This window comes from Nannobrachium achirus (genome assembly GCF_963921795.1).
Source record: "Nannobrachium achirus genome assembly, chromosome: 23".
Classification (NCBI taxonomy): domain Eukaryota; kingdom Metazoa; phylum Chordata; class Actinopteri; order Myctophiformes; family Myctophidae; genus Nannobrachium; species Nannobrachium achirus.
Window position 1 is genome coordinate 36,350,669 of NC_137830.1, and position 18,561 is coordinate 36,369,229.

Below are 18,561 nucleotides of genomic sequence, written 5' to 3' on the forward strand. Positions count from 1 at the left end.
GTGAATAGTGTGGTGTGTCATGCCGCCTTTAGGTCTTTGGGCAGGCAAATATATGTATTGCCAAATTATCCTTTGGAATCACTAAAAAAATCAGTTTGAGACAGGTGTGTTAATGTGGTTGGTGGTCTGTGTATATTGAAAATATGTTGGTGCTGACTGCAAGTAAGTCAACCTATCCGGCGTTGGTGGCGGGGCTTTTACAAGACTTTTTACCAGCTTGCTGAAGCTGGTCTATGGAACGTAGGCATGTCCGTCCAAAATGGCAGCGTGCCCTTCATTTCAGGCAGGCGTGGCTTTATACAACGCTAACCTGACAGGCCAAAGAAATGAACTACAGATTTTAAAGTTGAAACATAAAAATTCATAGATAAATAAGAATGAAATTCACTATGTATCTCTTCTTCTTTCATGTATCATCGTCAAATGTCCAACTCCGTATCCTCTAGCCACGCCCTTGTCTCTGGTCCCAATTGGATGAGGCCGGCCTCCGACCTCCGAGGGTGGTCTGTACACAGGGCAGGTGTTAATTATGTGTTCGTCAGACTGCTCAGGCTCGCAGTCTGCCGATGCATGATGTGCTGTCTCTGAAACAGTGTTCAAAGGAGTTGCATAATGTTATTTAGATTTTTTTTATTACAAGCCTAGTAAGGGCTATATAAATTATGAATATCATTTGTTTGTTTCTTGTTTTCCCATAATCTGCCTATATGACGTCACAGAGATGTCCATGAGTCATCGTCCATTTAATTTGCTAAGAATGTTTTGACCTACAGTACTTGGTATAGTCAGGAGTCAAAGTCTATACAGACACGATAAGGCAATAGCAGAACATCCCGTCCTAAGTCAGACACAAAGTGGTGGAAAGTATTATCTATGTACATTGCTCAAGAACTACACTTGTAATTTTAGGTAATTTTACTTTACTTTGAGTATGTCTATTTTTCAACATCTTAACTTCCACTCAACTGATAAAAATCTGTGACTGATATTTTTTATCTGTATTTTACCATCCACTTGAACGGAGAAAGATATATATTTTTTATCTGTTTATCTGGCCCAGTGGGAATGGGCCCTTAAGGCCCTTTTCCACCGGCAGCGATAACGATGACGATAACGATTTAAAAAAATGTGTTTTCAATTGAAGTGGATCGGCAGCATCCACCCAACACCGATAAAGACAATGATAGCCGACAACTATATCGTTAGGATCAACAACGGTGTTGGGTGGATGCTGCCGATCGACTTCAATTGAAAACAATTTTTTTTAAATCGTTATCGTCATCGTTATCGCTGCCGGTGGAAAAGGGCCTTTAGAGTGAGTAGATGTCATCCTGTCCACTGTGTACTGAGGATTGTCAGTGATGTCAGTCATGAAGTCATCTCCAAATTTGGGCACTGTTTAGTATCAGTGATGTCAGTCATCTCCAAATGATGGGTTGACTGATGTCAGGGACGTGCAGAGAATGTTAGAGAGGCAGGGGCTGACATTTCTAAAAGGGCCTTTTGGTGAAAATCTCGAAAATAGCAGACCTCCAAGACAAGTTAGACAACGTGTCGCGCGGCTCCAAATGTGGGCTGACTGGACTGACGTCAGTCAGTGATGTCAGTCAGTGATCCTGATCCAAATTTGGTCATCTCCAAATTTGGTCACTGTTTGTACATGACGAGGGATTGAATGTAGTGTCAAGTAATGCGTGGCTGTTACCATGGCGGCCGTATCAGTAGTGGCTGTTACCATGGCGGGGACGCATGCGCAGTACAGGCGGCGGTATCAGTGATGTCAGCATGCGCGGGTTGACATTTGGTAAATTAATAGTTGGATTACGAAACATACATGAACCAATTAAGCGCTATTTTATACTTTGCCTATTCAAAAATAGCAGAGCTTTGAGATCTGCATTCTGTTTTAATATTTTGACAGATAAAAGATATAATGTAATTGTTAAATAAGTCATAATGAGTACTTTTTTGTCTGGTACTTAAAGGGATAGTTCTTTTAACAACACATAGGGGGTCCTCAGAGTCACTACAAGGAGTCCTCCAAATCTTTGTGTGACAAACGTTTTATTTTTCTCCTTTTTTATATTAACCACTTGAACCCTAGCGTCCATATTCTGAGAAAGTTATCCAAAAATAGCGGATCTACAAGCTCACAACGCCTCGCAATAGATCGGCTATTTTTGGCAAAAAGCTTTGGTGTAGAGGGGGGAAAAAGCAGACCAAGTACAGACTACAGAGTGAAAGGTCAAGTGTATTGTATTGACAGTTCAAGTGGTTAAATATCTGAAAACACAAATTGACATGAATCCAAAATACACTGATGATTGATTGTGCTGTCAAACGATGAAACTATATGGAATCTATGGGTTGTGGGGGTCCCTAGCTCGTCTCTCTCTCTTGACTAAGGGGTCCTTGGCCTGAAAACGTTGAAGACCCCCTGGCCTATATGGAGGTCCTCCTAAGGCTGGCACAAACAAACTATTTTCGGATTGGATGGGATCCATGGCCAAATAAATACATCATAATTTGGGGCTCCTCTTCCTCCTCTGACATGAACCCAACCACTACTGCCATAGACCACTACTCTAAAGGTTACGGTACTACTAAGTGCTCCCGTATTCTACACATTACGGCAACACAGCAGCAGCTCGACCTCCTCTGATTGAATCATTCCACACCACGTGACCCGAGACAGCCGGAAGAGAGGACTTGGTGAACGGGTGAGGAAATAAACAAAATATCATCGTTCTTTTTTAGCTGCGTAGTAACGAATAAACGTCGTTTCCTTTACTGCTGTGTGTTTAAATGAATGTTCCAGCATCCAGCTGCAGTCAAGTAAGATTACAGTCGACGTTTTAATGTTTTTTAGCGTGTGTTTTCTTTAGTTCCGTTGTTGTCACTGTCAGACCACCATGTCAGAAAGGAAAGTGAAATGTACATTCTCATATGTCGTCATGTTAGAAACGGAAAAAATTCGAAACTTAAAAAAAGTCAAATATCTACGATTCGCCACAGTTTAGTCTAATTTTACTTCTAAACTAGCTGACATCTATCTATAATATGCTCATGTTGTCTTTACGTAAAACAACATAAATATGTGCCCCTTATTTGTGTCCACGTTCAATACCTTTCAAATGGAAGGAAGCATGTGTTTGTTACATACATAATATAATATAATATAATATAATACAGCAGTGTGTTATTTGATCAGTTGTGTATCAACGCACTGCTTGAGGCCCAGGGGGAATTTCCCGTGTTATGCGGTGACGTCAGTGTGTAACCTGACCTGACTAACAAACAAAACTACATTTTAAAGATTGGTGTTCATGTTTTAAAATAATTCCGAAATGTCCAAATTATTTTCTTTTTCTCTCCCCCCCCCCCCCCCCCCCACCCAAGAGGTTAAAACAGATTTTGATTATATATTATTAAACTCCTTTTGCTGGGGAGTATTGGAGACCCCCATCCATGCGGAAACCCCTCATGGAGTGCTGAGCCTGACCCCACTTTGAGATTCCCACTCATTGGTGTATAGAGTATAAATGTAAGACAATGAAGACTAAAATATCACTATATTCACTGTTGACTTGTTGTGGTAGGCTACTGCCAAGAGGGTTGTTGCTGGGTGGCTCCCACAATACAAAAGTAGTCCAGGGTCTGTGTTCCAAGTCAGGTAGTGTAGACACAAGTGACTAGACAGACAGACAGACAGACAGACAGACAGACAGACAGACAGACAGACAGACAGACAGACAGACAGACCTTTTAATTTAGAAGCATTTTACTCCTACAGTAATAACAGTGAGTGTAGTGTTGTCATTTGGGCTTTGAATGAGGAAGACTGCAAAGGTCCTGTTTTCTATTGACACCGACCACAACCAAAGCTCCTGCAGGGAAATGCTTTATGCTTCATGTTCTATTGTGTTGCAGCTAAATGTACATATTATGAAGATAATTGGTCACACTGCCGACACAGATTGGTACTATGTGGAAATTCCCCTTTTAAAAACAAACAAACAAACAAAAAAAAGGTTACGATGTTTGGTTGTTTGCTTGTACAATTTTCCATTACACAAAAGTACCCCTATCGGTAAGAAACAAATTGACCCTTTTAACTGTGATTATAATACAATAGTATTATGACTATCCTAAATTATAATACACTATAATATATTATAACTGTGATTATAATACACTATAAAGTATTAATGTTTTACTTCTATGATAATTATAATACACTATAATCCAAAGTCAAAGCATGCCAAAATTCTTATTTTAGACATTATTATAACGTTTTGTGCAGACAGTAGTCTGCACAAAACCACTAGCCACTAGCCAGACAACTATTCCACAATCTCTGAATGCTATATAGGGTCTGACACATTGAGAGCTTGTAGATTGGTTACTGTTGGTTATTATTTTAAGATTATATTATTTGAAGTGGTCAAACTAGCAATAATATATTCAGAAACTTCTTCCATAAAACCGGTCTGGTATATTTCATATAAGCAAATGTTAAAGCCGCAATCTGTGATTTCTTAACCTGGTTGGCAGTATGTAGATTAGAGAATAACAGAAACAATATTACTGAAACATTTTATTTTACATATTGCGTTTGTGTTATTTTTTTAGGAAACAGCGCTAGTGTGGGGGGCTTCTTTCACACGGTTTCCCAAATCGCACATTTAGGACACAATTTTAGTCATGAGATTTAATGTTTGCTTTAATCCATGCATACCGTACTGTCCGTACATACTGTAAGCCACCTTCTGAAACCTGGGACTACAGTAACGGCCGGACTACACCAAAAAATGTGCACATACGCGCGTACTGTCCGTGAAGAGGCTCGCGTATGCGTAAATGCTCCAGGCTACACCAAGGAGGGAGTATATGTGAGGAAGACCAGATAGTCTGTGTACAAAACGCATACGCGTGCTTAAAAAATAGAACCGATCCTATTTTTAGGGAATGCGTATCCGTGGTTCGCGCTATCCGTACGCCTGGTGTAGCCGGCTGAATTGATATACATTGGATCTATCCAAAACGCGCAAACGCGCGCACGACCTGCATACGCACTGACGCGCGCGAAACGGCTTGGTGTAGTCCGGCCGTAATACACAGAGCCTGTTCTTTTACACAGGCGTGGTTCCTGCTCTCTGGTATGGCAAACATGGTCCTTCAACCTACTAGTTAGTGATCTATGAACCACTTGAACGCCATCACACCCTATTCTGGGGGAAACATAGCAGGCAACATGATGTGTTGTGAGTTTGTAGATCGGCTATTTTCGGCGGAGAGATTAGGTATACTGGGGACGGGAAAAAGCAGACCGACCAAGTAGAGTAGAGCTCAGGTCCATTTCACTGAGAATCCCAGTGCCCGGGTCTGCCTGTTTTGCGTTGCCACTTTCCACACAAATTGCTTCCTCGGAATGGGACGGTGTTGTTTCTCTGCTATATATCTTAAGTGTCTTACAACTTGTGATTTGGCATAATAATAAAATGTAATTGAAATTTGAATTGGTTAACCAGCTGTCTCTTCCCTCTCAGGGTCAACGTACTTGTCGGTGATCTAGTGACCAGCCGGTCAACCAAAGCCACCATGCAGAGCACAACCAACTACCTGTGGCTTATATCAGACCTGCTGGGTCAGGGAGCCACAGCTAATGTTTACCGTGGGAGACACAAGGTAAGCGCCTACACAATCACCTCATACATGGACATGGATTTCACTTTAATTCATGTCTTCCAGATTCTAGAGTGTCCACCCTGAGACTGGGAGGTTGGGGTTTGATCCCCGGACGGGTCATACCAAAGACTCGGGAAAAACGGGACCCCAGTGCCTCCCTGCTTGACACTCAGCATCAAGGGTTGGATTGGGGGTAAATCCCTGCGACATACTAGCGTCATGTCCAGGGGGTGTACTTGTACATCAGCCAGCCTCTATAGAGCGTCGCAGTGAGGTGTCGGAAGTTAACTGCCCATTCATTTACTCCATAGGGGATTTCATTATCAGCCATACAATCGTAACAATTCAATGACGATAAGAGCGTCCACAGAGATGAAAATCACTACATGTCAGGCCATATGCTGGCCTGGATAACTAAACTGAGCGTGATTTATGGGATATATTTCAGGAAATAAATCATTCGCAATGCTCTCTGGGAGTAGTTCCTGCAGTTTGACAAAAAGTATGTACAGTACACAGTGTTGTACCCTGCCCTTTTTTCAGCTTTCTAATTAATCGTTGCATGCAAAAAATAGTGTTTATTGTCATGATTCTTCACAAGCCTGGAAGGCTTTGTCAGAGGCTTAAAAGACGTTTAAATAAATACTGGGGCTTAAACTGCGATGCTCTGTATCCACAACTTTGCAACGTCCCATCGTGCATTGCGCAGAAGGTGTGCGGCAGCTTCCGGCGCCGCAGCCGAGTGTGATCTACAAGCTCACAACGGTTGCATCTGCGACGCGACGTGAGCTTGTATATCTGCTGTTCTCCGGAAGTGTCCCACAGATAATGCTAATGCTGGCGGAAACAGGTGGATACCGTATGTGTGCCTCTATTGATTAACTGTTGCACCCCCGAACCAAACAGCATTCTACCTGGTTTCTGTGCGAGTTGCAGTAGTGTCAGAGGCTGAGCAGAGTGTTCCTGGCTCATAGGCGACACTGCAGGCAACATGCACAAGCAGACAGGAGCAAACCTGAACACTGTTTTTGTGGTTCTGCTGAGGCTTTGAGAAAACCACATTCTCAAATTTCCCCTTTTAGCGCCGCTCACTCTCTCACCTCCAGCAGCGATGCCGTTATGAGGACATGCCTCAATAAGACGTTTCACTCCTGTTCAAGCCTCGTGAGATTGACACCCTCTTTTGAACTAAGTATGCAAAACAAAGCAAAGAATCTACTTCCTTCGCCGTTTAAGATCATTTGGTGCTAGTAGACTGCTATTATGACTGTTCAGTGATGTTACTAGGTTTTCAATGTAATGGGTCCCAGAAAAGTTTTATGAGTACTCAATACAATGTTTTCGAGCGCTTGTAGATCGGCTATTTTCAAAATGTTTGCCTATTTCTTATATTTATTTTACAATTTGGCTAATGTTTGAACTTAGAACTAGGATGTCTAAATACACTAGGCTACAGACACCCATTTAATTATATTTATATCACTGGGACCCCAATTTATATTAAATGTTAAAATACTAGAGTATAAATGGAACAGGTCCATTTGGTTCCATTTGTTCACCGAGTTACAGACCCATAAAGTTCTATTTGGTTCCTAACTATCATTTATCTGGGGACCCCCTGGAACTCCCTCAAGGACCGAGGACCCCACTTTGAGAACCACTAGTGAAAATTGTTTTTAGCTGTTCCAGGTTTAACTGATAATAAATCTTTACAGTGTTTATCTTACACAATACATTAAAAAACGAATTAAACTATCTAAACTAATATAGCAACTTAAGTAGAAGAAGTAAATTATTTTAACATGGACTCCAATGGAGGCGCATCCCCGGGACCCCAGGACCATGACATGAATGAGTCCCTGGGCGACTTGAATGAGTTTTTGATGCGGGTTGCGCACGTAATGACATCACTGACTGTTCTTCAGTACTGTAGCACCACCTGGTATGGATGCTTGTCTGCAGCCCTTAAGTCACAACTGCTGCAACAACTGTACATTTGTTCAAAGATAGTTGGACAACTACTTCAGAGGCTATATACGACTATGTATGACAACAGCATTCTAAGGTTGGCAAGAAATATTCCCTCTAATAGTAGCCATGTGTTGCATAGAGAATATAGGCTGCTGGAGATACAGTGTTCCAGAATACAATAAGGTCAGACAAAAAAGGTCCTTTGTCCATCAGTCGACTTTAAGGCTTAATCAGGAGTTTGGCCAGAGGTAGGCTTAGCGGTGGACATCGCTCTTGTCTGTATTATCCTTATGTATGTAAACCTGTCTTGTTTTTGTTCCCTTGTGTCAAATGTTTGTATATATGTTTTGCATACATGGCTGCTGTGTCGCAAGATAAATTTCAGTGTGAACTGACAATAAAGTACTATATCATCATATCATATATCAACTAGGTCTGCAACTACCCATAATCGTCTTATGAATCCATTAACTATTTAAGCGTTGTTTTATACTTTGTCATGCAGTAAAATTGTCAAAATAGCAGATCTTCAAGCTCACAACGTGTCACATTGTTGTGAGCTTGTAGATTTTCCACTATATTAATTTGAAATGTTTAGAATTTTTTCCCCTATCCTAAAATATGGATCGATTAGTGATTAACACTTTGATTGCCATAATTCTGCCTTAACTAATTTGTCTTTAGCTGCCAAGGCTTTTTCCTATTGTATTTACCTGATTTTCGGCGGCTCTGTGCACGTGGCGCATCATGCCCATTATGCGGTGGCGCAGGGGCTATTGGTTACCATGGTAACCAGTTAACACAAAGGGACCCCAATTTAAATAAGCCCAAAAGCTTTCGTGAGGTGTAAATCATTTTAGTTGACCTTGTACGAGTGTTTTCAATCAAATAAATCAAACGTCAGGTAATGGGGCCGCGGCGCTTCACAGGGGGAATCGTTAACACGCATAGGAACGTGTTGGGCACTCCAGGTGTCAAATATTAATTGAATGCTTTAACCAGTGAAAAATAGCAGATATACAAATGGTATCAAACACGACACACGTGCATATCTCCTTGTATGGGCCGTTCTGTCTGTGACGTTAGTTATCTCCATAGACGGAGTTCCGTGCACATACGGACACTGATACATAGGGAGGGACCTACACACAAAGCCAGACATAGGAGCGGTTAGCACCACTCAAAAATGGTGCGGTCGGTGACCCCGGCCTAGAGACGGTGCCTATGAACCTGTTTCTTGTCTTCCTCGACTTGCCAAACCTCCCCATCCCTGCCTCTGTATCAGTTATTTTCATAGCTATTATTCTGTTGATAACTTGGTAGCGAAAATATCGCTACAAGGGATTAGTTTGATTAACTATTGTGCCCGTTGGATCAAGACTACATCAAGACGCCCTTCTGTAACCTGGTACTATTTTAAATCGGGTACCGAGGTATCAAGGCCTTGGCTAGGATAGAATAAATCCTAGGCATGCATATGCATACAGAGGACGAGAATGATAATAAGTTGTTCCGATACCGATAAGAGCATTTACTGTATTTACTGCCTAAAATGCTGGTATCGCAGAGTATAGTCTATGCCGATCTGATACCACGTCATTTATCACATGATCGTGTTTCATTTACAGTCATATTTTGAATGCCTCTCAGTTGATGTTTCATGACTGTTTTATTCTCTCACTTTACTGTTTACATTATGGTTCTCAAACCTTTTGGAGCTGTGTGGAACACAAGCTCCCTATACGTGGCCGTGTGTGTGGGTCTGTCTGTCTGTCTGTCTCCGTCCGTGTATGTAGCCTAAATTCGGCGCATAACTAGTGCCGCACCATTTACGCCACTCGCGCAATATATACATCAAAATGTGCGGCTCGGCCGGGAATGGTGTTCTATTACCTTTCGTTCCGATCCGCCTTACCATGCCGACGTAATCGGCAAAAAACGATGCTTAATTGTCCCCATTGACTTATAATGGGACAATGCAAGAAATCACTTTCAAGTATTTTTCTCTCGTAAACCATAGGAGCTACAGTTTCAAACCTCGGAGAGGAGATTCATAATGATTTTAAGAATGAATCGAAAAATAATTACATCACTCGGCCTCATGGTGGCGCTATAACGGCCCACTTTACGTTTTGCCCCGTAACTCTTGAACCGTATATCGGAAAATTAAAATTCTTTTTTCCCTGGATTCCTTGGGTCAAGACGCATCCCCCCATATAGGCCACGCCCATTTGCGCCAGGATAGATTTTCCGCCATCTTGAATTTTCTCCAAAACACACTTTTTGCTCCTTTTCCTACATATTTTCTTCAAATGTCACAAAAATCGGTACACATGATCCTGGGTGACCAGAGAGGTGCTGTTGAGTCTAGCCTGCCCTGAGCATCAACTGCAATACACACACACACACACACACACACACACACACACACACACACACACACACACACACACACAGCTCCACTTCGAACAGAGGTTTGATTTTTAACTTTAAGTGTGGGTAGCGCCATAACTCAGAGTTACAGACCTCGAAACCCCCTCAAGCCAAGAAACCCCTTTTTGAGAACCACTGTCGTAGATTTGTTTAAATTACACACTGGCATCGGATCAGTACTGTACTGTATCGACATCTCTAGAGAATAATATTCTCTCTCTGTCTCTCTCTCTCTCTCCCCTGTGTGTATACTGTACATAAAGGGACTTAACAGAGAAAGGTGCCTGCACATGGATACATATACTGTACTTACACATTGTGTGTTGCTGCCTTTTTTTCCATCTCTGTTCAGCCTTTGAAAATGTAGAGGTTTGATTCTCTGCACTGTGTGTGTGTGTGTGTGCGTGTGCGTGTGCGTGCGTGCGTGCGTGCGTGCGTGTGTGTGGTTATGCGTGCATTGCACAAGTTCTAACCCACCCATAGATTAAACTATTAACCTCTTATCTTTCATTTCTTGCTCTCCTTTGAAATCCATCATTTCAGCAGCATATCGTTGCCGTCGGGCAGAAACCTCTTATCTCCGTATTTAAACTTTTCATCGTTTCCTTTTTTGCAAGATAACACCCTACTCTGTCATACCCATCTAATCGTAATTATTTGAAATAATCGTGATTATTTTTCATAATCGTCATAATCGTTTCCAAAAAAGTCCAACGATAGTGGAAATAGTAGATCTACAAGCTCACAATGCGTTGTGAGCTTGTAGTTCGGCTATTTCCACTGTCAAGGTTATCTTTTAAGTATTAAGTTGTCAAATATATTCAGTAATTTCTTTGTATATTTAGGTTATGTGTCATATCTACCATGTGCAACTTCAAAGCCTACAAGCCAAACAGAAATGTAATGGACCAATCCCCAATCACATACACACCCATTGTAACTGTTACAATGGGTGTGTATGTGATTGGGGATTGGTCCATTGTCAACGACAAATACACAATTATATTGTTAATCGCAATTATTTGAGTGAAAATTAATCGTCATGTAAAATGTCATAATCGTGACAGCCCTACTACGGTGTCACACAAAACAAGAGTAGCAAAAATAACAGATCTACAAGCTTGTAGACCTGCTATTTTTTGCCTTGTTGGAATTGATTTTAAAGTGAAAGTGTGTGTGTGTGTGTGTGTGTGTGTGTGTGTGTGTGTGTGTGTGTGTGTGTGTGTGTGTGTGTGTGTGTGTGTGTGTGTGTGTGTGTGTGTGTGTGTGTGTGTGTGTGTGTGTGTGTGTGTGTGTGTGTGTGTGTGTGTGTGTGTGTGTGCGTGCGTGCATAATACATACATACATAGGATGCATTCTTTTTTTTCTACCCTTTCTTGAAAAGTAAAGGTCTTTGCACACTGCTGCGTTTTTCGGGCCGAATAACGGAGTGAATTTCGGAGCACGTAAAAGAAATCAACCTCGCGTTATGTCATCACGTTTGCACACTGCCGCTGATTTTTTTCGGATCTTCCCAGCTGTCGCCACTGAGTCCCTTGCTCTCTCTCTCTCTTTCCTCTCTCTCTCCCTGGCCTCCGGATTTCGGATTTCCAAAACGCAACGAAAAACTGCAGTGCAGTGTGCAACCAGCTTAAAGGGATATTCCACTTTAAAAAGGGAAACACCTTATGGGCTTTTCTCCCCACACACACCCATTGTAACTTCAAACTTCATTTTAACCATGATAGATTCATTAAAAACACCCATTATTTTCTGGTGACTCATAATACCCTGCTAATAGGTGAGCAGGCCGTGTTTTATCCATAACTTTTTTCATTTATTTTAAATACCGGTAGGTAATTATTTGGGGAAATGGAAAAAATGAAATACAAAAAATATTTATTAAAAATAAATGAAAAAAGTTCAAAAATCGGCCTGCTCACGTATTAGGAGGGTATTATGAGTCACCAGAAGAAACAATGGGTGTTTTTAATGAAACTATCATGGTTAAAATGAAGTTTGAAGTTACAATGGATGTGTGTGGGGAGAGACCCTGGGCCTGGAGGGCCTGGTAACATTTACATCAAATATCTAAATAACAGGGTGTTCATAAAAGCCTGATTAGACGATAAAATTACCAAAAGTGAAATATCCCTTTAACAGTTTTGGACGTACAAGATTTCCACCCGACAGTGACGACGTAACTCCCCCACCCCTAGCCCCAGCCTGTATATTTTGCGGGGAGTTTCCCAGCACCTCTCTCTTATGTGCGTACTGTGCTGTAGCTACAGGTATGAGGATAGGCCTGGACCTGACGCCCTGTTTGTTTTGTCTGTATGGATTTTACATTGGCAGACAGATCATATGTCTCACGTTTTAAATGATTAGCTGCTTAGATTGGTTTGGCCTGTTTGACAGTCAACAACACTGTCTGATCTAGCAGTGGAGACTATAGGGGGTTCCACGCGGTACGCGGTTGCCGTCGGGGCTGCCGCTAGGATCAGCAGTGGCCACACCGCGGTGAGACACAAACACACTCGCTCAGTGAGTAAACGACGCGCGGTATTTCACAAAGATGAACACAATCCATCTCTCACCGCCCGCATGCACAAACAAGCACGCTCACGGTAGATTTCACGGACCGCGCCCGCTCGCCTCGCCGCCCCAAAACTTCGCTGCTCGGACGAAAAAGCCACCCGCCTCTCATTGAAAATGATTTTTTAGCAAGCGGTGACTGCGTACCGTGTGGAACCCCCTTATTGCTTGATTTAGGTTTACTAGAGTTGTACCACGGTGTCTCACGCTAGGAAAATAACCAATTTACAAGTCCTTGTGAGTAGGGATGTAGTTATCAATTAAGATTCTTAGCAATTATTTTATTGATTACTTTTTCGATTAATCGAATTAATGGTGGTCGGCACATCAAGCAAATAAGGCTAAAGTGAGGAACAACGAGTTCCTGCCCGCAACTAAAAAATGCAATCGGGCAATTATGTAATAATTGTGTACAAGTTGAGTCAATGTCATTTTACATTTTAAAGCTTTTTTTCCTTATTGTAGAAAACAGGTGACCTGTTTGCGGTCAAGGTGTTCAACAACCTGAGCTTCCTGAGGCCGCTGGACGTGCAGATGAGGGAGTTTGAGGTGCTGAAGAAACTCAACCACAAGAATATCGTCAAGCTCTTCGCTGTGGAGGAAGAGGTCAGTCAGAGCTCTTTAAAACACTGCTTCTTAAAGCTTTTTCTGTACCCCCAAATGGATATATATTATGCAGAAAATATGCATCACAGTTTGTTGGAGGTGGAGTCTGTAAAACAGATCCTGGTTCCGTTTGGCTCTGGTTCCTGGAGTCGTGTCATAAAGTGTTAACGGATAGATATTGTCCTCCCCAGTCCAACACCCGTCACAAGGTCCTGGTGATGGAGTACTGTCCCTGTGGGAGTCTCTACACCGTGCTGGAGGAGTCGTCCAACGCCTACGGTCTGCCAGAGGACGAGTTCCTCATCGTTCTGCAGGACGTGGGTGAGCAACACCATCACTTTACCTTCTGTACCAATCAGTGGTGGACAGTAACCAAGTGCATCGTCGCTGGTTGTTGTCACTGCAGTAAAAGTTTACATTGTAGTAGGCCATTAACGACTTGTGATTTTTTACTGAGTCAACTCGACTCAGTAAAAAGTTGAGTTGAAGTCGACGTTATCGTTTGATGACGTCATCACATCACACACGACCCCCCAATTATTTTGGGGGGTCACCAGATGATTAACTTAAAGTGCAACATTGTTCTCTCACTCAACTGTAAACAAACCAACATAACGTTTAAGTGTATAGAGGGTATCTTCACATTTCTAAAGTGCCAATTTAAGGACTTTTTAATACCTCTAAAATGAGAAATTAAACATTGTCCAAATTGTCAAATATATAGATGTGAAAATAGCCAATCTACATGCTGATGCGAGGCGTTGTGAGCATGTAGATCTGCTATTTTCACAATAGAACCATGTTATACCAAATGTAATGTAGCACTGTAATATTGGATCATTCCGTTCTTGACAATAAGCAATCCTACTGTTTGAACGCTGGTTTGAATGCTGTACAGGCGCACACATGCAGCAAAAATGATAGAAAACTAGAAGCAGTGCTCTTCCGAGCACAGGTCTCCACCAGGCCACACAAATCGGCCTGTTATAGCGCCACCATGAGGCTGATTTAAAAAATGTGGGGCAGAGGTTCTGAATTAGCATCCAGGGAGTGTGTGTGCTCAGTTTGGCAGCGATCGGGCCAACGGCGCCGGAGATTAGCTGGTAACAACCAGGCCACACAAATCGGCCTGTTATAGCGCCACCATGAGGCTGATTTGAAAAATGTGGGGCAGAGGTTCTAGATTGGCATCCAGGGAGTGTGTGTGCTCAGTTTGGCAGCGATCGGGCCAACGGTGACTGAGATTAGCTGTTCACAAACTGCGAGGACGCACGGACGGACGGACGGACGGAGGGGAAAACATACTCTCCCTCAGCCTTCGGCTGGTGGAGACAAAAATACAAAGGATTATTTTTTTCAACTTCGACTTTCGACTTTCTCTGGTGGGAGTCGACTTGTGTAATGAAGTCGACTTGTCGACTTTTCCATTAATGCCCTACATTGTAGAGTCATTTAATCAATCGATGGGAGAGGAAATTGTCTCGACACTGGTTGTTGTCACTTCTGTAACTGTGATTCCTCCCCTCTGTGTGATTCCAGTTGCGGGGATGAACCACCTGCGAGAGTACGGCATCGTCCACCGCGACATCAAACCCGGGAACATAATGCGCGTCATCGGCGAGGACGGACGCTCTGTTTATAAGCTGACAGACTTCGGTGCCGCCAGAGAGCTGGAGGACGACGAGCAGTTTGTCTCCCTCTACGGCACAGAGGAGTACCTGGTAAGAAAGGCCCTCTACGGCACAGAGGAGTACCTGGTAAGAAAGGCCCTCTACGGCACAGAGGAGTACCTGGTAAGAAAGGCCCTCTACGGCACAGAGGAGTACCTGGTAAGAAAGGCCCTCTACGGCACAGAGGAGTACCTGGTAAGAAAGGCCCTCTACGGCACAGAGGAGTACCTGGTAAGAAAGGCTCTCTGTATGGCACAGAGGCACCCATGGATTAAAAAGTCTTCAGACTAGGGATGGGACTGATATGGATTTTTCTAACCTTGTGATACTGTAATACTATTTTTACTTCTAACCTTTTACTTTCATTTATCATATGGGGCAATCTGAGTTCCCAGAGGTTCTTTTTCTCGCCACTAGGGGGGCGAGAAGAACCTCTGGGCCAAAACTATGATATTCCTGGGCAGGAAGTTGTCCCAGGCTCAGAATCTGAGCTGGGACAATACAGGAAGTAGAGCCCTGTGCAAACCTTCAAAACATTCAGAACAGAAACCAACCAAAAACACTACAACAATATGCAGCCCATGTTTCAAGGTGAATCCTACCAGACTACATATGGGGTAAATTCCCTACTGGTTGAGGGGCTCTGAAACGTGGCCTTTTGACCCATGCTTTATGTACAGTTACAAACAGTCGTTGTGCTCATCTTCACTTGCATTAGTTCATGTGTAGGTCATACAGTATATGCATCTTTATCTCCGTGCCTAATTGATTGCTGGGATCGTAATCTATATGTCAACTTTAGCACTTCACTGTGACACGTTTACGACTACTAGCTAAATAGTTCAATTCACTTGACCACTCTCTGGTCTCCTGATCCCAGAAAAGTAGCATTTTTTCCTTCACTGAGAGCCTCTGTGGACGCTTCAAGGTCACTTCGTTGGCATAGCAACGCACACTCCTCTGCCTGCTGGCTGATAGAGAGAAGGGCCCCTCCCGTCCCATAGACCCATTCTGTATATATGCTCTGGTTTTCATATTTTCCTCTGTTGCTTTCTAGGAGAACTTCATGCCTCTGCCTGAAAAGCAAACGTGTGTACACACTATTTTACTGGTTTGAATAAATTCACAGAAAGACAGCTCAATCTTCCATCTTTATTTTTCATCGTGAACTGGTATCATTAAAAAAGCCTACTCAAACGATACGCGATATTATCGTTTATCGTGATAAAAAACACTCACGATAATCGTATCGTGGAGATTTAATTTATCGTGATATCGTCCTCCATCACGCACTGGGGTCAATTCACCTTTTAGTTGCCGAGCTGCATATCCGGTACCACTTAATTATTTCACACTATAATTGGTAAAAGGTACTTCTAATATACGTACTTGATACAGTCTTTTTTCACTCTATCAAATGTCTTTGCCAAAAAATAGCCGATCTACAAGCTTTTGTGTGTGTGTGTGTGTGTGTGTGTGTGTGTGTGTGTGTGTGTGTGTGTGTGTGTGTGTGTGTGTGTGTGTGTGTGTGTGTGTGTGTGTGTGTGTGTGTGTGTGTGTGTGTGTGTGTGTGTGTGTGTGTGTGTGTGTGTGTGTGTGTTGTAGCATCCAGATATGTATGAGCGGGCTGTGCTGCGGAAGGACCACCAGAAGAAGTACGGGGCCACAGTGGACCTGTGGAGCATCGGTGTGACCTTCTTCCACGCCGCCACCGGCAGCCTCCCGTTCCGGCCCTTCGAAGGGCCGCGCCGGAACAAGGAAGTCATGTGAGTAGCGGGCGTGGTTGCAGAGCACTCTACATGACCAGAACACTGTCTTACGCAATCCATCTGAACGTTTGTCTCGATTAAGTGGAATTCTCTATGATTTTTATGACAAACTGTAGTTTATTACTCGATTAACTGACTGATTGGATATTGTATTGACAGTTTAAGGGTATAGACACTTAAGCTGGTTGCACACTGCTGCGTTTTTTTCGTGGTGAAATGCGTTTTTCAGGGCTAGGAGAGAGATTGAGAGCAAGGGACCCAGTGGTCCGAAAATAAATACGAAACGGGCGGCAGTGTGCAAGCGTGATTGACATAACGTGAGGTTGATTTCTTTATTTACATGCTCCGAAATTTGCTCCTATATTGTTGTCCAGGTATAAGATCATCACAGAGAAGCCCTCTGGAACCATCTCTGGTCAGCAGAAGTTTGAGAATGGAAAGATCGAGTGGAGCACGGAGATGCCCGTGTCCTGCAGCCTCTCCAAGTACGTTCCTTCCTCTGCATCGCAAATGTTCACTGACCTCACAAAAAATAAATTGTCTCTTTAAACGTTAAAGAGCCAAAACCGCTCGCCCCCAGCGCTTCTTGTGAATCGATTTTAAGATACTGCTGTTGGTCTATAAAGCTTTGAATCAAAATACATTTCTGATCTTGTGTGATGTGATATGAACCATAGACCTCTCACGGCGTGATATCTAAACGTCGCGAGAATCGGGCAAGTCCCGGAAAAGATGCGCTATGATTGGCCAGGCGTCATTTGAATGAGGCCCCTCCCCTACGTGAGGCTTTTCCTCTCCTACTAATTCAGACTGAATGCCGTTCCTGGCCCCGGATTCAGTGGCTTAGTGGACTAGTCAAGGCGCTTCCAATCAATGCACCCCGAGTTCGCATCCCGCTTGTGTCACTTTTTTTCTGCCACCGCGGACAACTCATTTTTTTTTTTTTGGCGATAAAGTATTATTATCCATGACGGCTGCACGCCGTCTCAGGCGACCTTGAGCCCTTTGAGACACCGCCGAGCGAGCGTGTCGAGTGGTGCGAAGGTCGCATGAACCGACTCAGTGCAGTTACCAGGGTATGTGCCGTTATGGACAGAATAGTAAATATTGACCAGGGAAGGGGCTTCTGCGTCCGAATGCGGCTCAAAGGGACTGTAGTGCGTTGGACTGCTGCATGCAAGTCTTTCAGCCAATCAGACACTGGCAGGGTGCGGCTTGCCCGATTCTCGCTACAAAAAAATATCACGCCCTCTCATGTGACACGATCTGCTTTCTGTACCTAGAATCAGAACTAAGACATGGAGAAGTTAGTCTGGGTGCCAGCCTGTTCGCTCCGTTCCGTGATTTGTCTGGAAAGCCTCCTATCTCCATGGTGAGGTGGGACATAGAAAGCGGCTGGAACACATTCTGCGGCTTCCGATTGGTCTGTGGTGCGGGGCGGAACAAATACACCTATGTGTATTGGCTGGCTGATGACGTAGCAACCCTAACCCTACTCGTTCGTTGGAACAATATCCAATCAGCAACGATGTCGCCTACGTCACAACTGACGTTCAGAAATACGAGTCAACCCGAATCATGGCCAGACTGAGATGAGGAGTGACAAAACAAATCACGGAACGGAGCAAGCAGGCTGGCACCCAGGCTATGGAGAAGTAGCATTTAGTTTGTATGCTCCACATATCTGGAAAAAAACTCCTAGAAAACTGCAACTCTTTACAGGGTTCCCACGGTCATGAAATTCCTGGAAATATTTTTCCAGTACTGGAAAAGTTTTGGAATTGATCAAGGGTCCTGGAAGGTCCTGGAAAAATAGCTATGCATTGTCTTTGGTGATTGATTTTGTTAAT

General features: G+C 43.2%; 1 protein-coding gene across 2 annotated transcripts in view; it reads left to right on the forward strand.

The window, feature by feature from the left end:
* Positions 1-2,687: 2,687 nt before the first annotated feature.
* Positions 2,688-18,561, forward strand: part of tbk1 (TANK-binding kinase 1) — a 36,783-nt gene continuing 20,909 nt past the window's right edge. The window contains exons 1-7 of one of the 2 annotated variants that reach the window (XM_080754735.1): positions 2,688-2,720; positions 5,550-5,688; positions 13,132-13,272; positions 13,464-13,593; positions 14,812-14,993; positions 16,548-16,708; positions 17,086-17,196. In XM_080754735.1, coding sequence (XP_080610861.1) covers positions 5,602-5,688; positions 13,132-13,272; positions 13,464-13,593; positions 14,812-14,993; positions 16,548-16,708; positions 17,086-17,196 — 812 coding nt within the window. In that variant the 5' untranslated portion in view covers positions 2,688-2,720; positions 5,550-5,601. Of the gene's footprint in view, positions 2,836-5,549; positions 5,689-13,131; positions 13,273-13,463; positions 13,594-14,811; positions 14,994-16,547; positions 16,709-17,085; positions 17,197-18,561 lie in introns of both variants that reach the window. The other variant, XM_080754734.1, reaches the window with a different exon arrangement.